This window comes from Pundamilia nyererei, unplaced genomic scaffold, assembly GCF_000239375.1.
Source record: "Pundamilia nyererei isolate P.nyererei 1_Seehausen unplaced genomic scaffold, PunNye1.0 scaffold00294, whole genome shotgun sequence".
Lineage (NCBI taxonomy): Eukaryota > Metazoa > Chordata > Actinopteri > Cichliformes > Cichlidae > Pundamilia > Pundamilia nyererei.
In genome coordinates, this window is record NW_005187695.1 from 494,353 (window position 1) to 512,599 (window position 18,247).

The 18,247-nt window shown below is 42.0% G+C and overlaps 2 protein-coding genes across 5 annotated transcripts in view; both read right to left on the bottom strand.

Annotated features, from left to right (window-relative positions):
• The window catches only part of gabbr1a (gamma-aminobutyric acid (GABA) B receptor, 1a), a 122,832-nt gene extending 114,178 nt beyond the window's left edge, over positions 1-8,654 (bottom strand). Inside the window, exons 1-4 of one of the 4 annotated variants that reach the window (XM_013915379.1) lie at positions 7,832-8,654; positions 7,444-7,496; positions 5,432-5,518; positions 5,110-5,174 (exon numbers count right to left, since the gene is read on the bottom strand). In XM_013915379.1, the coding sequence (XP_013770833.1) occupies positions 5,110-5,174; positions 5,432-5,510 (144 nt within the window). In that variant the 5' untranslated portion in view covers positions 5,511-5,518; positions 7,444-7,496; positions 7,832-8,654. Of the gene's footprint in view, positions 1-5,109; positions 5,175-5,431; positions 5,519-5,641; positions 5,807-7,443; positions 7,532-7,831 lie in introns of those variants that run through there. The other 3 variants (XM_013915380.1, XM_005750960.1, XM_005750962.2) reach the window with 3 other exon arrangements.
• A 37-nt stretch (positions 8,655-8,691) lies between these two features.
• On the bottom strand, positions 8,692-17,039 carry sh3bp5la (SH3-binding domain protein 5-like, a). Its single transcript, XM_005750959.1, has 6 exons — positions 16,339-17,039; positions 15,879-15,941; positions 15,142-15,270; positions 13,270-13,434; positions 10,797-10,970; positions 8,692-10,587 (listed from the first exon to the last, which is right to left on the bottom strand). Exons 1-6 carry the CDS (start codon positions 16,558-16,560, stop codon positions 10,042-10,044), a joined length of 1,299 nt encoding a protein of 432 aa, XP_005751016.1. The 5' UTR covers positions 16,561-17,039; the 3' UTR covers positions 8,692-10,041.
• Positions 17,040-18,247: the final 1,208 nt, after the last annotated feature.

The following is an 18,247-nucleotide window of genomic DNA, read 5'->3' on the forward strand; positions in this document are numbered from 1 at the left end:
AATCTGGGGCATTTTAAGATTTTGCTTGAGATTCTGTAGTCTGGTTATGCTGTTAAGTGCTTTGAGTGGTCAGTGAGGCCGACCGCTAATTTGATGTAAATGACAGCTTCAGCTGACTGACTATCGACTGAATGGAACTGCGAATAAATCAGAGCTGGAAGTCAGAATAGTCGGAGAACTTTGTGAACACGTTAATTTGAGAATCAGGCAACGTAGAATTTTCTTATTGATAACACAGGTGTATCTACTTGACCTCAAGGTCAAAGTCACAGGACAAGTTTTTTGAAAACCTTTAACTCGAGAAAGATGTCAGTATTCTTTTGTGCTGAGGAAAAGATAAAAAAACAAACAAACAGCTGATACACTTTTATTTTATGACCATCCAGCAAAAACAGCATCAAAAGGCTATTTGACTTACAAACAATCAAAAACCACAATGGTCATAAAGCAATAATACCAGGCGTAGGAGATGCCTGCGCTCTCAGTGGTTTATGTTTATTAGAATTTTAGCATGTGTTATTCCTGGTTCTTGCTTAGCCATGTGCTTTTTGAATTGATATGCTGAATAAATTCACTAAGGCTCATGTGCACCCCACTAAGATCGACTGAGACCTGGGAATTATGTGTTCTCAAACTTGTACTTCCAGAGGATTTGTGCCACCTAACAATTTCTACTGGCTGGAGGTTGAGGGGTAGCAGCCTCCTGGCAGGGCCACCAGTGTTTTTAAATTATACCATTACTACTCATCATAGACAGGGTGCCTTACTCAAGCCAAGCTGTAAATGTGGTGTAAACGAACACCAATCACAACAGGATCATTCTTTATATCAAGCAACAAGGCAATCTTACTTTAGTTAATAAAGTGGATTTGTCTTAATGGCAGCAGGTCATTGCTGCATTTTTCTCTGAAGCATCATTATTATTTCTGCTATTAATGTCACTATAAACGTGGCTCATGCTGAGAAATCCAGCTTTAAAAATCCCTCCAAGTTTAACCCTCCATTTGTTTTTTACACTCCTCCCAGCTCACTCTAACCTGCTCAGCTCCTCTGACTCACACTGCGCTACAAACTCCATTCAACCTTTAAAATATTCACAAGACTTTGAACTTCCAGTGTCTATATTGTCTTTTCTGTTTCTGAAGGAATTAAGTAAAAAGTGACTTATTTTTGAGTATGAAATAGACTTTTTCCTGAGCCGCTCTCAGTGTCACAGTACTGCCAAACACTCCTTTCATATAATCTCTGTATAAGCACATGCTCAGCTACTTCTGCTGCAACTGAGCCGATTCATTGGTTCTCATTTGGTGTCAACTCGGTCGCCTCGGTACCGTTCAGAGTCCAAAAGTAAAGAATTTGATCGAATCGCTCAGCATCCAGTTCCTGTTCTGATCCCTCTCTGTTATCAGAGCTGGTTGGTGTATCCGTGTGTGTGCGCTTTGCCCTTAAATCATTTTTTAACACACTGCCATGTTCCCATTCACTGCCCACGTCAGTGACTGTAGTGACTGTTTAAAAGCCACCGAGGGACTGCTCTTCAGAAACTGAAGTGACGCATGCTTTCAATCAAACTGCCAAGTTTCCATCATCAAAGCGCAAAGAGTCATCACTGTTTCCGAGATGTTTAAAACAATTTTCAGGCTTGTGTGCCGCCCTGCGTTCTTAGTCAGATATAATACACAAAAAGTGGTGTTGTTGTACTGTTTAAACATCACTTTATGTAGCAGCGTTTAGTAAAGGGTCAAAAAGTTTGAGCATGAACTCTAACGTCAAGAATAATAAATTACCAGATCACAATTATTGATGCATTGATGTGTTTAACACTTAAATCTTACTGATATACAGAATCAAGTATTATTGGATTTTTACAAAGTGCATCTGCATCCAAAATGTAGTATAGTACGAGTAGGTGGTAGTATAACATGGAAATACTTAAGTGCATTACCACTAGGGATGGGTACCGGTATCAATGGCACCGGATCTGACATAAACGGTAGTAACCAGACCGAAAAGCAGCGCACATTTCGGTGCTTTTTTTTCCCCTGAGATGTCATACACTTTGGATTCTAGCCAATCATTTTACGTTTCCGAGGATAGTAGGCGGGGCCAGGTACGTACGTTCTTTTAGAGCAGAGCTACAGATTAAAAATGCCCAAAGCAAAGCGGTCAAAAGTCTGGCTGTACTTCACAGCAAAAGATGCAAACTCAGCAGCAACAAGTGCTTTAAGCTGATACTGTGATACTGTCAAAGGAGGTAACACCTCAAATCCGATGAAACACCTGGCGACGCATAGCGGTTTTTTATAAAAGCCGAGAAATGCGCCGTATTTGATAGCTTGCTGCGAGACCTCACACCGAGCACATCTACTGCGGGTGGGTTGCCTGTTATGCAACATCGATGATGCAGCAGCAGCCGTTCTTCTCTGCGTGAGGAGCTTAATGTTGTTCGTGTGTAATTTACGTTGAGTAGGCTAACCACGTTATTACATTAATGCATGTAAGGTGAACTAGCAAACACCATCATAGCTACATGCGGCTGTCTTCTTGTTTGATGGCAGATACTCCCTTCACCCTGGCCAAAAAGGCTAAAAGGACCAAGGAAAAAGTGGAAAACAGCTGAACATGAGAGTTTTTGGACCAATTTTGTGTTCTCCATTCTTTAAGCACCGGCACCGTTTCAAAAGTACTGGTTTGGCACCGGATAAAACCTAAACGATACCCATCCCTAATTACCACTACTTTAGTAAAGTACTTGAGTAAACGTACTAATTAACTTTCCAGCACTGGCCCTGTCCACACACTCATATCATTGGGCACTTTAAGATAACAGTACTCCAGCCGACATCATCAAAATCAAGGCCTGTGGGACGAATCCATCCCCATGCACACTTTAATCCAGCTGGCATATCACTTTAAACGCTTGATAAAATTTTGGCCTGCCAGGTTGTAGCTGTAGTTTGCACAGTGCTGCGGCACCCTGTACACAGCTCGAGTAAACAGAGGCTTCAGAAAGTCACTGAACTGGAACGAGGCATGCAGCTACAGCAAAAAATATCTCTGAGAGCCCAATCGCAGAGTTTTTGGAACAGTTAAGTTGAATGTTTATGTGAAGCCAGTTTCATGGTAGCATGTTGGGCCGTATGTTAGAGCTAAACTAGATCATTAAGGATCTTTTGCTTTATAAATTTTTACATTAAATCTCATGAGAAACTATTACAATGTCATGTTCAAGGTTGTGAAACATGCTCTGTGGGACTGTTGAGCATATGGGAGCTGTGGAAGTTTTGGATGCAATTTTTATATCTTAAGCAGAAACTTCTTGGGTTGAAAAATGAAGCCGGTGCCAAAATCTGCAATTCCACTAATAGCCATGTGCAGAACTCCACATAGACGCCCACATTATGTCCAACTTTACTGCAAAAATAAACATGTTTACAGCCTACTGATAAAACCAGTGTCACCCTCTATTGATAGTTTCCCCCTTTAGGACCGGTGTGCAGTGGGTGCTCCCACTGACGGGTGTCTGCTGGACCTACAGCTCATTCAAGAAGTTTGTGCCTCAGTGCTGCGGAGTGAAACTCTGGAATTGTATTAGTTTGTCACTTACCATTAAATTAGCAGGTATGCATGTCTTTGCATTGCACTCATACAGTTTATGACCAACCAAGCTTACTAGCATTAGGCGATAACTTAGCACTCCAAACTGTTATCCAATATTTTCCATTTCTGCCTCAAAAACTTTTCATTAAAATAAAACATGACAGTGCCCAAAATGCTAATGCGGAGGTTTCAAAATGCCGAGTTCATCTTTTATATACAGTCTATGGTCAAACTCACACTGGAAGTTTTCATTTGTAAATAACTTCATGTCACTCATGCTAGAGGAAATGAACCTGCTACGTTTTAGTTTTTTGGTTTTTCCTGTAAAATTTTGGCTCAGTGATTAACGGGACTGACTTGGACACTTCTTACTGACAACACAGACATTTGTCCCTTATTGATTGCTGTTGCACTGTCACACCTCAGTTCGCTGCCATTATCAGTTACAAAAGCTCGCAAGTGGTCTTGGCAAAACTGTCCTGTCCTCAAAGCGCAGCTCATTGTTCGTACGTTTGGTACAGCATGTGTGACTGAGCATTTAAAGCTGGAGTGCCAGACGACAGGTTTGAGATGTTCTCTGCTGGTTATGAGCTATAAACTTCCTTTTCCTCCAGTAAACACAGGCTTTCGTGGTGTCTTCGAACAACAGCTGCAGCCTGCCAGGTCTCACATGTGTTCTCTAGTTAGTCAGTGTGTTGTGTAAAATCATTCAGCCGTTAGCTAAAATCTCTCTCTTCATAAAGTTTTAATCACCGGTGAATCTTCAAAGAAGATACGGAGGATTGAAAATACCCCAAAAAATAAGCATTCAAAACAATTTTTAAAAGAACGTTTTGAATTAAATGCACCAAAGGTAAAACCTGTAGACGGTACATGATTTACAGCACAACAGTCAACATTAAATCATTTACAGAATGTAAAATGATATTTCTAATTTAATTCACTTTCGTATTCTTGTTTCTCTGTTTGTAAATTTATTATTATTTATTTTTCTGTTTATTTTCCAAAAGCAATAAAAAAAATTGTTACATTATTTTATTATTGTTATAAAATAATGAAAATTAAATGCAAAATACACATTTTTCACATTTTATAAAGTAGTTATGTCTTTTCTTTTTTTAAATATTACGTCTGGTGGCCTAACATGATATTTACACATTTATGGAGTATTTTATATTTATCAATTTATTTAATTATTAATCTTTCCTTTCCCCAACACCCTCAAACCCCTATTTTATAACCAAATTAATACAAGTCATTGCAAAAAAAAGCCATCTATAAGAAAAGTTAATTGCATCACATTTTCAAATTTATTAAATGCCTGTTTTTATATTTTCAGGTGCATATTGGTGAATAATTATATGAGATGTTTTTACATTTATTTATTTTTTAACAGACACAAATCTACTTCTGTGTCACTTGTTTTGAAATCTTCAAACTGGCAGCAGTCTCATGTGATTGATTTGACTGATGAGCTTCGATACTCTGCAGTAACCAGATTCTCTGTACCTGTTCTTGTGTTAGGCCTCTATAGCGGATCCCACCATCCCTGGGAGGCCGGATGATGGCACAGCCTGGGGGAAAAGGGGGAAAAGGAGGAGGAGGAGGCAGAATGAAGGACGATAAGCGCATAGAAAGAAAGCTCTGTCTCCAGATAATGCAGATATATTACAGCAACATGATATATTATCAGTTTAACTGACGCCTTCCTCGCTGCACAAATTGCAGCGTTTCATTCGGGTCACTTAGCAATCTCTGCGGAGTTACTTCTGTCCATTACTGCATATTGTAAACAGACACACACACACACCGATTCCTGCACACAAATTACCTCCAGCTGATGAATTATGTATGGGCACAACGAGAGACGGAAGAGCACAGAGAAGAATCAGAAACAATAGCCGTGCCATTTCTGGATCTGAAAGAGAAGGAGGAGAGAGAGAGAGGTTTTAAAACGGGAAAGTGTGGCAGGGAAATCAAGAGTTTTGGGAGAAGACGGAAGAGACAAAAAAGAAATGGGTTACTGAGGAAATATCCTTACAGTATTAATGCCGCACACTCTGTTCTCAGATGCAGTCATTTTCGCTTCACTGCATCAACCTTTTGGCAAAAAAAAAGCTCCCTTTTCAACCTGGCGGATAAGCTGCACGATGAGTCCACTTTTCTCTCTCTCTGCTTCTGTTTGTATTCACCGTGCAGACGGCTCAGGTTCATTTCAAAAGCCCTGTAGACAAGATTTCAGCTCAGGCTTTGATGGCTGACGCTGATATTTTTTTGCAAAGTGGATCCCCATTTCACACCAAAGCAAACTCAACAGACTTTTCTTCTCTTCCATAGTAGAAAAATATCCAGAATAGCTAGTATGGCTGTAGCTAGTGTGGCTGCAAAAGCTTTCTTTTTGCAAGATGAGTGCCGCTATTTGGTGTGTTGACAGGCTTTTAAGGAACAATGATTCAGCTGAGCAATTCACTGAAAGCACCGCACCGTCAACAGTTTGATCACAGATTTGGGTCCATAATGTCAGCAGCAGTTCATGCAGCCCTCAAGCAGAGATAAAGAGTGGGCTACAGAGGTCTGCACACATGCCCTGATTTTTTTTATTCACTTGAGGCAATTCATCAAACTTGGCAGCTCCCTTAGGACCCCAAAAGGGGCTCATACAACTTGATGTTCACATATGCTGCAATTCTACACCTGTAACCAGAGTTCAATATGGGAAATCTCTTTACACAAAGTGTGAATTTACTGGTCATAATGCACATCACAAAATGTCTTCGGTTAACTGAATTTAATGTGTACACAGACTTCATGACAACAGACAAAAAAGTATGTTTTTCTTACCAGAAAACAGTGAAAACACCCAGGAGTCCCAAAGCCCCTGGAGTATTGGCAGGCAGGGGAACACACACACACACACACACACACACACATACAGTATCGATGATAAACACCCTATATATAGCTGTTCATTTGCAGTTTCGAATCATAAATTCCGCTTTATGAGGTTGCCAAACAAAACTCATCCAAACACTCTCACGCCTAACATGACAGTACAGAGATTGATCAAGTGTGTGTGTGTGTGTGTGGGAATGGGATGGGATGGGTGGAGGGGGATAACAAAGTAAAGCACCACAGTGAGGGAGACAGATGGCAGCGAGGCTTGCCTGTGGAAGGCAGACAAACTCTGCTGGAAACTTCATTAGCATTAACCAGTGTATTTTTAGAGTTCACTGACAAGAAGCATGCAGGAGGTAGACACCACCACTAGAGCGTGCATATTATAGGTGTGTGTTTGTGTGTGCGCGCGCTCTGGTCCCGTGTGGGAAGCAGGGAGAGAAAGAAGGACAGCTCAGCAGGAGTCATTAATATCAGCGATCACACACCCAGCCGGATAAAAGCAAACTGTGTGAGTGAGCAGCCTAACGGCACAAAGCCAGCCGACTCCATCAGCTGAGGCTGTCCTGGCACTGAGCAGACAGAGGGGAAAGAAGGGGGCCTGTCGACTGGCCTCGAGCTGGAAAAGCAATTAAGGCTTCAGCACCACGGACAGCGCCTCCAAAACACAACTACTACATGAAACATCTCACACACCTCAATCCCATCCACTTCCAATGTCACTGCTGCATACACACTGCCTACACTTCCTTGTGCGAGTCTGCTGCCGGAAGCTGCGCTGGATAAGGACTGATCCGGCCCATTTCAGCACCACAGTGATGTTGAGAATAGCCCACAGTGGGCTATTTTCAGGCGGTTCCACATGCACACACACTCAGATGCTGCATTCTGTGCATGGCTGAGCATGAACTACAGAGACGTGAGGGTCACAGTAAGGGTGCCACCAACCGTAAGCTGCCGGTAGTTGCTCGTCGGGTGTTGACTAGGGAATCCGTGATGGCCTGTAGAGGAAGGCCGACCATATTAACAAGCCCTCCTATGAAAGGATGTCCAAATATAATGTCATCAGCCTAAAGCGGCTGCGTCTTGCATAAACAGGAGCAGAGCTCGCATTGTGTCTCTAAAAGGCTTTAAAATGTAAATGCAAACAGGCTGGATCAAAACAAATCAGGCCCATCGAAAAAATGAACGCCTCTTGCATTCAAATGTGACAGCTGTCTAGATTCCGTGCACGGGAAATGGAGCGTCTCCTGAATAAATGCGCTCTAACATCGCGACCTACAGCACTAATAGCATGTAGCGCCCTGAAGCAAAGCTGTAGCATGTGTGTACTTACTATTAGTTTCGATGCGCTCAGTGAAGATAAGAGTAAGTCCTCCGGGTGGGACCCGCCAGGGGAAAAGCCCGGTGTCAGATTATTTGGTAGAAATATGCATCTTTGCAACAATTTTTATGGCTCTGTTAATATGGCTATACAGTAAATGTGCAAGCTGCTCCGTGCCTAAACAGAATCTTACAAAAACGAGACGGCTCTCATTCGGATTGTTTCCGTGTACTGCAGTTACGCATGGCCAAGAGAAGAGATGACAAAAAAATCCATAGAGAAAAAAAGTCCCATACATCCACTATATACAAACGCAAGCCCACCATAAACGACGAAACAGCGATTCACCACACTCCCCTCCTTTTTTTCTCTCCACCTCTACGATCTTGAGCTAATTCACGACGTCATGATGGAGACGCGCCGTGCGTAACAGCCCCCCTCACGCATTTATCGCATCTTTTTTCTTTCCCTCCTTTCCAAGATGAAACATGCCGACGTCTAAAGCCCCACAACAGCAAAAACATAGCACAATCTTAAGAAGCGGCTTTGGATTTATGAGCTTGCAGATTCAGTCCACGTGGATAATTATCTCGACGGCAGGAAGACAAGAGGAGGTGCAGATATGGCGCTGTGGTATTAACGCGGTCTACATTGTTAAGCCTTTCTCTAAAGCTCTTTGGAGCTTAAGTCAACGAGGCAGCAATCAGTCATCCCCACAACACTGGTCATCTATTAAATCAGCCTCTCCCCGTTCTTCCATCTTCTCGCGATCCTGCTTCATATTTATATGTCTGCTGAATAATTGAAGCAAGGCGAGGGAAGAAATTCACAAATTCCCATCCCACTGAATTCAGCATGAAAGAACAGAAGGCCAGGCAGCAGGATCTGCTTTTATTGATTACAGGTGTGACAATCCAATCCGACTAACTCACAAATGCGATTCAGAGGGTGAAAAGTAACTGTTAAGACAGCGGTGAAAAGTGAGGTTTTTCAGATAAACTGACAATAATGAGACTTTAAATATGTCTGCCATACTCAGAACATCTGTACAGCAAAGATTCAACATCTGTACATGTCAGTATTTTCCAGCTTTGTAATAATTACACAAATTTACAAGTCTTTCTTTTCTGACTTCATTGTTTTGCTTCTTTGACAAAGTACAATCATAAAAGAACCAAAAAAAATCATCATCAGAACTCTTTCAATTCTTGTCAAAAATCAGTCAGGCTGTTAAAAATATTTTAAAATCATAAAACGGGCACTCACTTCATATTTAAATGGTTCCAAACTGAGATTACAACAAACTACTACTCAAGCTAAATTTGTTTGTGTCAAGGCACACCTCAAATTACAACAAGGGCAAAAAATATACACAAATGTAAACAATATCCAAATCATCTGGATCATGACACTCCAGTGTTACAACACCAAGTTAAATAAAACAAATAAGGCTGATTGTGTCAGTGTTTGTTTCAGTAAGCAGCGCTCAAAAACCGAAATGATGGAGTGCATGCTGCCTTAAGACTCATTTCAGGGATTTTCAAAAAACGCATTCTCTCGTGCTAAAACGTCCAAAAAAAAAAAAAAAGCACAACTTGCAGCATGTTACAGGAAATAAACACATGGAACAAGGATTCAAACATGCTTTCACTCTGCACTGACAAAGAAACGTTTTTTACATTCTTCCCTACTCGATGAGGAGGTGGGGATCTCAGGGGCCCTGCGACCTTCTACCTTGAAGCAATCGCTGATGAGACTCGACTCGACTGGAGAGGAAGCAACAGAGGAGGACGAGGGAGAATGTTTTTACCAGTCTCACCAAGTTAGATCAACGATTAGCCTGGGAAAGCAAAAAATGATGCCTTTTTAAATATGTCTGTTCAAACAAGGCTTTTCATCTTTCTTAGCTGCTCCTTCATGCTCAAGGAACAAATTCTACCCAGAATCCTTCAGAGGAGTAAATATACTGAATACTTGTCCTGCAGGGATGTAAGCTCTGTAGATCCTGTAGTGTTCTAACTAGGCTACACTGTTTACTGTGTTCAGCTTTAGAATAATGTGCATGTGCTTATTTACACCCATCGCTGCAGCTTTCCTTCTTTTTCACTTAATTCCCTGTCTCATACTTTTGTTTGGTACCTTTTTAATGAGGGAAGTTTATCCTAGTGTGGATTGCTGTTTTTATTTTTGCATTGTTTACAGCAGCTGTTTCTATGACAGCCTCACAAACTGAAGCTTCGGTGGTGCTGCTTATAGAACTGTTGCTGGCGCTCTTTGGCGCTCGTTTCCACCAGCTTGTCTCTCTTATTGGTCACTCCGGTTTTTTCTTTCTCCCCTTCATCCCCGGTGATGCTCCCCACGTCGCTGAGATTCCCGAGGTGCTCGATGGAGTCGTATTTCTCGAGGTCAGAAGCAATGGTCTGCAGGCTGAAGACTGAAAGGGAATCCGAGCCGGCTCGCTCCCTCTCCCTCTCATGCTCCTTCTCCTTGTATCTCTCCAGCAGGTCGATGGATGCGTCCACTCCATCCCTTCCAATGGCGCCGCCACAGGCTCCGCCTTCAGCCTGAACCTTGATGTCAGATTCTGCTCCGACAGGGGGGCTCCGCCCGACACAGATAGAAGGGCGTCCTCCCCCCTGGCCCGGGTCCCGCCCTCTCTGAGCATGGATCTGCTCGCTGATCTGCTCCAAGTTCCGCAGGGCGATGGAATAGCGGGTCTTCACTTTGGCTACTTGCTGCTCCAGCTGCAGCACTTTGGCCTTGTGCTCCTGGAGTCACACAAAGCAACTTTCATCATCAATTTCAACATTGATTTCATGCCAGTAGGAAAATAACCTCCCAGTAACCTCCAGTAAATCCATAAAATACTGAATATATTATAGAACTTTTGCCAAATCAGCAGATAAAGCTTTCTAAGTGCGGGAAACACTAAACAGAAGGTGTCTAAACAGAGGTCTCACTGGGCTCTTTGTGTTACCTCCAGTATGTGGTTGAACTGGGCCTTGAGCTCAAAGTAAGGTTTGGACTTGATGATGACTCTCTTAAGGGACTTCTGCAGCATCTGCACACGCGCCTCGGCCTCCTGACAGGCGTGCGTGACACGCATGTGCTCCCTCTCACTGCGCAGACGCTCTTCTTCGGCTTCGTTCACCTGCGAGAGACACAGGAGACGCACGGTATTATAACAGGAAACGGCACTTCTCTTAATGCAAATATGACTGGTTTTATCAGAAACTTTGCCTTGATCTTCATTCCCAACCATTTAGCTCACTGTTCATTCATTAGTTTTTTTTTTCTTAAAAAAGTAAAGAACTGAAAAGGCTTCTTGTTTAGTTTGTAAATGCCTGTCCACAGAGTTTCAGGCACACTCTTTATTGTTGTCTTTTCTAAATTTCTGGAAACATTTTAATAGCACAATAAAGCACAATTCAAGACTTTGTACTTTCTGTGTCTGCGCTGCCAAATGAAATGACACTTGATTATTTGTTTAAAAGGCCCTCACACAAACTCTAAGTCAGGGGTGCCCAATCCCAGTCCTCGAGATCTACTATCCTGCAGCTTTTAGATGCATCCCTACTCCAACACAGCTGAATCAAATGGTGTGATTACCTCTTCAGCATGCCATCAAGTTTGGCAAAGGCCTGATAACAAGCCATTCAGTTGATTCAGGTGTGTCAGAAGAAGGATGCGTCTAAAAGCTGCAGGACGGTAGCTCTCGAGGACTGGGATTGGGCACCCCTGCTCTAAGTAGTCAAAGACATATTACACCAAAGCGTCAGGAAGTTATGGATTTTTAGGATATTCCTTTAGACACAAGCTACCAACCATCAAGACCAACTTCAAGGCCTGAACGACTTGCTAGACTTGAGAAAAGGAGAAGAAAAATTAAGAACAAGACAAACTTTGGGCCTTGACATCGGTTACCTACAGGTACTCGGCTGATAACTGTCCACTTAGATTCCCTAGTTAGAGTAACATCGATCATTCACCTCTCTTTCAACATCAGTGGGCCTCCACTAAGCAGCTATTCTGACTCTGACACATTATGGTAGGTGTTTATTGCCAGAGACATTAAAAAGATAAAAAATAAAATTCTGCCACAGCAAAGATGATGGTAGATGAAATTTTTATCTTATTTTACTCGTGATCCCATAAATGCAGTTTTTTTATATCCAAAATTTGAGGTTCAATGTTTTTAAATATTCAGCTATATAATCAGATTTCAAATATTTGCTGACACAGTGGGATGCCACATGTCAGGTCTGTCTACTAGTGTAGTTCTCCGACATAAGCCAAAGCATTTGGTGCAAAGAAAAGGTGACCTGTGAGGATGAAGATGTAAGTGAATGAAAGTGCCCTAATGGCGGTTCCTCCGGGGGTCACTTAAGCTTGACTCTAAAAGTGAGTCGGTGCCTATAAGCTCCCATGTTAACATGCACAGTTTTACAGGTCAAAGGGTGTATGCAAGGGTGTAGCTGATTTGTGTCTGCCAGGCCTCATTTCAGCTAACTAGAATCACTGAACGGACCTTTTCACCGTGTAGCGCCGTTACTGCGTCTTCTTAAGGAACTATACGTTGTTCTGTGCAGTAAAGCCAATCCAAGGAGTTTGTACTTTGGTTTTGCTGAGTGAAAATCAAAACCGGTGGCTGATGCTGCCGTGACTTCGTCCATCTTTTTATTGTGATATAGATAATTTGAGTAAAGTTATGTTTGCAGGACTACAGCAGCCAGGGTAACAGCATTATACTAGCTTTCTATTGGCTACCAAGACACAGAGTGATAACATAATGTGTTTTTAAACAGCTAAAGGCATTCACAGTTTTCACTAAAGTTGGCGAGATTTTCAGAGCACTCATTTTGCTCTCTCTAAAATCTGCAGATGACTGAAACTACTGTAGCAATATCAAACTAGTCCAGCTATCAATATAATATCTAGAAGCCAGATCACACTTAGATCTAAACTGTGCTGTAACTGAAAGGAAGAAACAAGTCAAGCATTTACAGAGTTCTGTGACACTCAAGGCCAAGAAAATCATGTCATCCATGCTGCATGTTACAGCTGAGAGGGCACTGAAGTTCACCAGCTGTCTGTATCTTTTCTGTTGAGTCTGGCAATTGTAACCCAGCAACAGTGAGTTTGTGAGTATATCCAAGGCTGCCAAGAATCACTACACTTATCTGCACACTTATTTTTCCACAAACAATGCAGACAGCAGAGCAGCGAGATCACGGAGAAAAGTAATGGTGTGCATGTGTGCACGCAAAAAACACTGGAGAGCAAAAACCTAACAAGAATAATCAGACAAAATTCTGACTCTACCCAGATAAACTCAGAGATGACTGAACTCTGCATTGTTTGGTAAAACTATAGCAACCTTGTTGAGGTGACAAATAGAAATGAAAGCATTCTGTTTAGCCGTGCATCTTAAAACTGCTCTTCTCTGTTACCTTGGCGGTAGCGTGGTTGAGCATCTCCTGCCAGGTGGGATCCAGGGTGTTCTTGCCATCAGCCAGCAGGCCCTGCTCGGCCACATAGACCATCTCCCTGGCAGCTGTGTGCATGGAAACGGCTCTCTCGTAGCTCAAAGCTGCCTTCTGAGTCTCCTGCTGTGCCTATGGAGAGCAGACGCACCTTTAACAACCTACAGCAGTGGAATACGACAAGGACACAACACCCCTGTTCTGTTCAATCCAATTACAGTCATCTCTCTGCTGAAATGAGTTTGCATATCATAGTTTTTATATTCAAAACGCTTGTAGGTCAATGCAATTACAGGAAAACAATACTGCCTTTCAGTCTGAATGTGTTAGGTAACTTTTAATGCATGAGACGTTGTTCCCTGCATATCTCGAACATGTGATTTCTATGTGAAGGACTGGGGTCAAATTTTCAGCAAAAATGAAAAGAATGTGACGCTTGTTGTAATTCCCAGGTGCTTTGTCTCAGCGCCTCTCTTCTGCTCCCAGCGTCAAAAACAATCTTAGAAATGGAATTCACTAATCATTAACGTCAATGAAAGACCTGCTTGTCCAAGGTTGTTGGGTTTTTGGGATCAAATCTGAAACTTTTCTCGCTCTCTCCTCTGGCTAATGTTAGATAATGCTAGTGCGCCTGCTAACACAGACAAATGACAGGCTGGACCAGGTTGGCTAGTTCATCTAAGAGATAAGATAAGATAGATCTTTATTGTTACTGTTACAAGAACAATGAAAAACAGTTTGGCATCTCTCCATTAGAAGTATGTAGATTTTTACGTTAAAATTACTTCACAATCAAAGATAAAACACAGATATATACAGCTGTATACAAGTTATATATGCTGTAAGGTGCAATATAAGGAGCAAGTGATCAGTGAGCTGATTTGATAACTTGGGTGATCATTTTTCAAATTACTTCATCAGGCAAATTCAAACTGTTATCGATGTTAAAGTTTCTGCAGGTCTGAGTGTAACAGGGTCCACATGTGCCCAGGTAATGTAAATTTCAATTTTAGACACTGGCCAGTCGCCAATGAGGTTGCAGTTTTACAGTCAGTTCCACCCATCTGTCACATCCAGTTAGAAAAGAAAACAAGATGTCAATGACAAACACGCACAGCTCAAAGTTTCGTAATCATCACAGAGGCCATTGTCCTGTGTGTGCTAACATCAGATCACACAGTACTGAGGTTAGCCAGCAGTAGATGATTTAATGGCACACGGCAAATATTAATAAGTGACATTTATTTTCCACAGTAACAACCAACACATGGGTGGTTAGCCAGCTAGCTGTAACGTAACTACACAGCACGTAGATGACATCGTGAGCTTCATCACATCCAAGTCAGCGTTGTGTCATTATACACACAGTCATACAGGCACACAGTGAACACACCGGTGTTTCAGTAGATATGCTCGCTGATGTCACCAATGATGGTTTTCTGAGTTAACGCAGATTTACACTTCAGATTTGTAGATTTAACTGGTTTGCAAAATCGCCCAAAACTAGAGCTCGTAAAGGAACAGAACAAGCACCTTGCATCTAAATTGTGTTTAGACCTAGATGCATTTTACACTGGGGATCAGTGCGTTTCTCCAAAAAAACATAAATAAATGATTAAAAAAAGCAAAAAAACATTTGCACTGAGATTTCCCTTCCCTACTCAGAACTTGTGCACGTTCACAAACTGCAGCTGCAGCACCCGATGTTTGTTTTTCCCTCGCCTCGAGCAGAACACCTGATTCTCACTCCTGAATCCAGATGCTGCAGTAAAAACATGCATGTCTGTAACACATCTTCCATTTGGCAGAGAAGACAGATGTAAACCTTGTTGTGTATACCTCTTTGGCAAGGCGCCGAGCTTCATAATATGGTCTCGCTTTTTCAATGCAGCTGCCGAGCTGAGAGCTCTGAGCGTTCAGCTTTCGGGCAGACTCTGTGAGGATCTTCCGGTATCCCGATCTGGCATCCTGGACGATCAATGCATGAAAATGACAGGATTAGATTTACCTGTAATGCAGCAACTAATTCGATTTCACACAGGAAGTGGGCAGCCGATTCAGTGAGTGTCAAAAAGCAACACTACATCTTCCATTTTAAGAGCTCACACTTTTCCAGAGTCTGTGCTTTACACATATTGAAAAACAAGATTATCATATTCATTAGCACCTTCGGGGTAGACTAATAAAATATTTAGACACAAACACATTGAGAAGTAATTCCCAGGGTGGCAATAAATGGTTTTTCACATCTATAATGAGTTTGTTTTGTCAACATCAAAGCAATTTTATTTAATCTGACAAGAAAAGCAGGGCAAGTCTTATTAAATTGTCATACATTTCACACAGACTTGTAACTGATTATATTCAACACCAATTAACCTATCAGTTACTATTCTGGGAAGGTTGGAAAACAGTGGAAAACTGACCAAAGCCCAAACATTTAACAAACACAGGAGGACAGAAGAGAAGCCATTTAAAAATTTAAAAAAAAGATAATAGGAGATTATTTGATAGTTATATTTTACAATGATTGTAATGACTGAATAGCTTTCTATCTATTACGTATTTACACTTACATCCAACTGCAGTTCTAGCTTGTTGATTTCAGCACTGGCTTCATTGAGATGCTCCAGTTCCTCCTGTGGAAAAACACAGTATATGTATCTCACGTATTTATATTGGGAAAGCATTAGTAGTGCTATTTGACTGTAATGGCGATGATTAATAGGTTGGGAGTGTAAGGTGACACACGTCAGAGGTGTGTTACACTGGCGACAGGATAATCACTTCAGATCTGACAGGGATTTGCACAGATTACCGTATTATGAAGACATTATCTTTTAAATAAATAATGAACATGTGCTCATTTGAATACATTACTACCTTTCTGTCTCACTAAATCGAAAGTAATCCCGGATGTACACACCCAGGTGTAGGTAACAGTAATTTAAAAGCGGCTGATTAATATAATAATAGAGCTGAAGGATGTTTAACGGTCAGCAATAGATTAAACAAAAAGTCCGAATTTTGAGGTACCTGGATTCTGGGGTCCAACTCCTCTTCATACGGACTGTGTAATTGCTCTCCGGGGCTTTTCTGTTTGTCACTCTCTCCTTCCTCGCAGGTGTCTCTGAGCGCCATTTCTTGAGTCTTTCCATCGCATTCCGCGGCTTTGACCTCCTCAATACACTCCCTCCATTCCCCTACGTCCGATTCCCCGGAGCCGGCGGGGCTCTCTCGCAGGTCGCCTGGCTCCATTCCAGGCAACACTTTTGGGTTAGCACCAGCGTTAGCTAAGGAGTCTTCAACAGCAGGCGGGGTTTGTTGACCTAAAAACCCGGTGATATGAACAACGACCGAAGGTTATTAAGTAGAGGTAAATTAAAAAATTATTCCAGCGGTCAGGAGTGGTGTTGAATTTGCTATCTGCCATATTAAACCACACTGAAACCCACTAAAGCTAGTCTTGCCTGCACCTAGCATGCTAACAGGCTAGCGCCTAAATGAAAGCGTGACGGCTGCTTTTCTGAACAAACCGCTGCCAGGAGATGAGAACTAAAAGGGGGGGGCTATCAAAATGTACCCCCCGACACACGCCTCTTTCCCTCCATCCTTTACCGGCTCTTCAGTACTTTAGCTAGGCTAGCTAGCTAGCGGTTTCGGCCTCACATCATCATTACAAATGAGGTAAACAGGCGAATAGAAGCGCTACGCACTTAAAGATTTGAGCCAGGGTGGCCACCGTAGTTGCACTACAGCAGTGAATGCTGTTAATTTTATGGAGGCTATCTGAAGGTTTGCGACAGCCAGGTGATCTAAGGGCTCTGGAGTTGAATTCAAATATTTTTTGCCATGCAAAAAAACAAGGTATATAATAAGCTCATTACAGCAAATTGTCTTGTGCAAATAAATTAATTACACGTCGGCACAAGATGATGACTGTTTGTACAAGATATGACTTTGTTAATACAAGATAACAAGACAAAATAAAAAAGATAATTACTGCCCTGCGCTAAGAACATCTCCGTACAAGACAGTAAGTTGGTCATGCAAGACAAGGACTTGCGTGCAAACAATAATGACTTGTGAATATAAAATAACTTCTAGGTACGTACTGTGTGAAAGAGCCGGTCCTCAACTCTATTCTGTTGCTGTGAAATGGGAAATAATTGCAGTAATTTATTGAACATGTGCGAACATAAATAGAAATACAGTGTATACAAAAAACCCGATTTTGTACAGTTCCATTGAGCTTTAAAGTCAGAATTTGGTATGACCACCTTTATGTTTTGTTTTTATTTTTTAACTCTCAGGCCAACTTTTCTCCATCCAGTTTGAAAAGGTCCCCAACACCACTGGCTGAAATGCAGCCCCAAGCGGTTTCAAAGAGTTTCACTGCTGTAGCGTTCTCCTGATCTCTTCTTTACATATTGACGGCCAGTTTTAAAGTTTGGTTTCATCGCTCCATCAGACCTGTTGCCACTGATTTTCCGATTTCCGGTTTTTGTGTAATTTGACATTTCAAGCTTTTCTCGCAGTTTCTCTTTCTTAAGAAAGCTTCTTGACAGTCACCTTTCTGCTGAGGCTTCAGTGTCTCTTCTTCGCATCTGTGGTGGGAAAGTCTGAAATGGGAGGAGAGAAATCCAGGACGTGCAATTTAGGAAATGGGACGGGAGTTTCTCTTTTCCAGTGTTGGTGTTAAGCTCAGCCCCCAGGGGTCCAGGCCCACCCAGTAAAGTCACCGTGCCACATCGGCTGAAATCTACAGATACACTCTGACTAGAAGTTATTTATATTTTGGTAATGACCTATATCACTGATATTGCAGTGCAAGATCAATTTAATTATCCAGTTAATAGTACTTTAGTGCCTCTGCAAGAATCTTGGTAACCAGGATGACTGAGGGCAACACAGCACTGAGCACATTACCACACGCGGGTCAGAC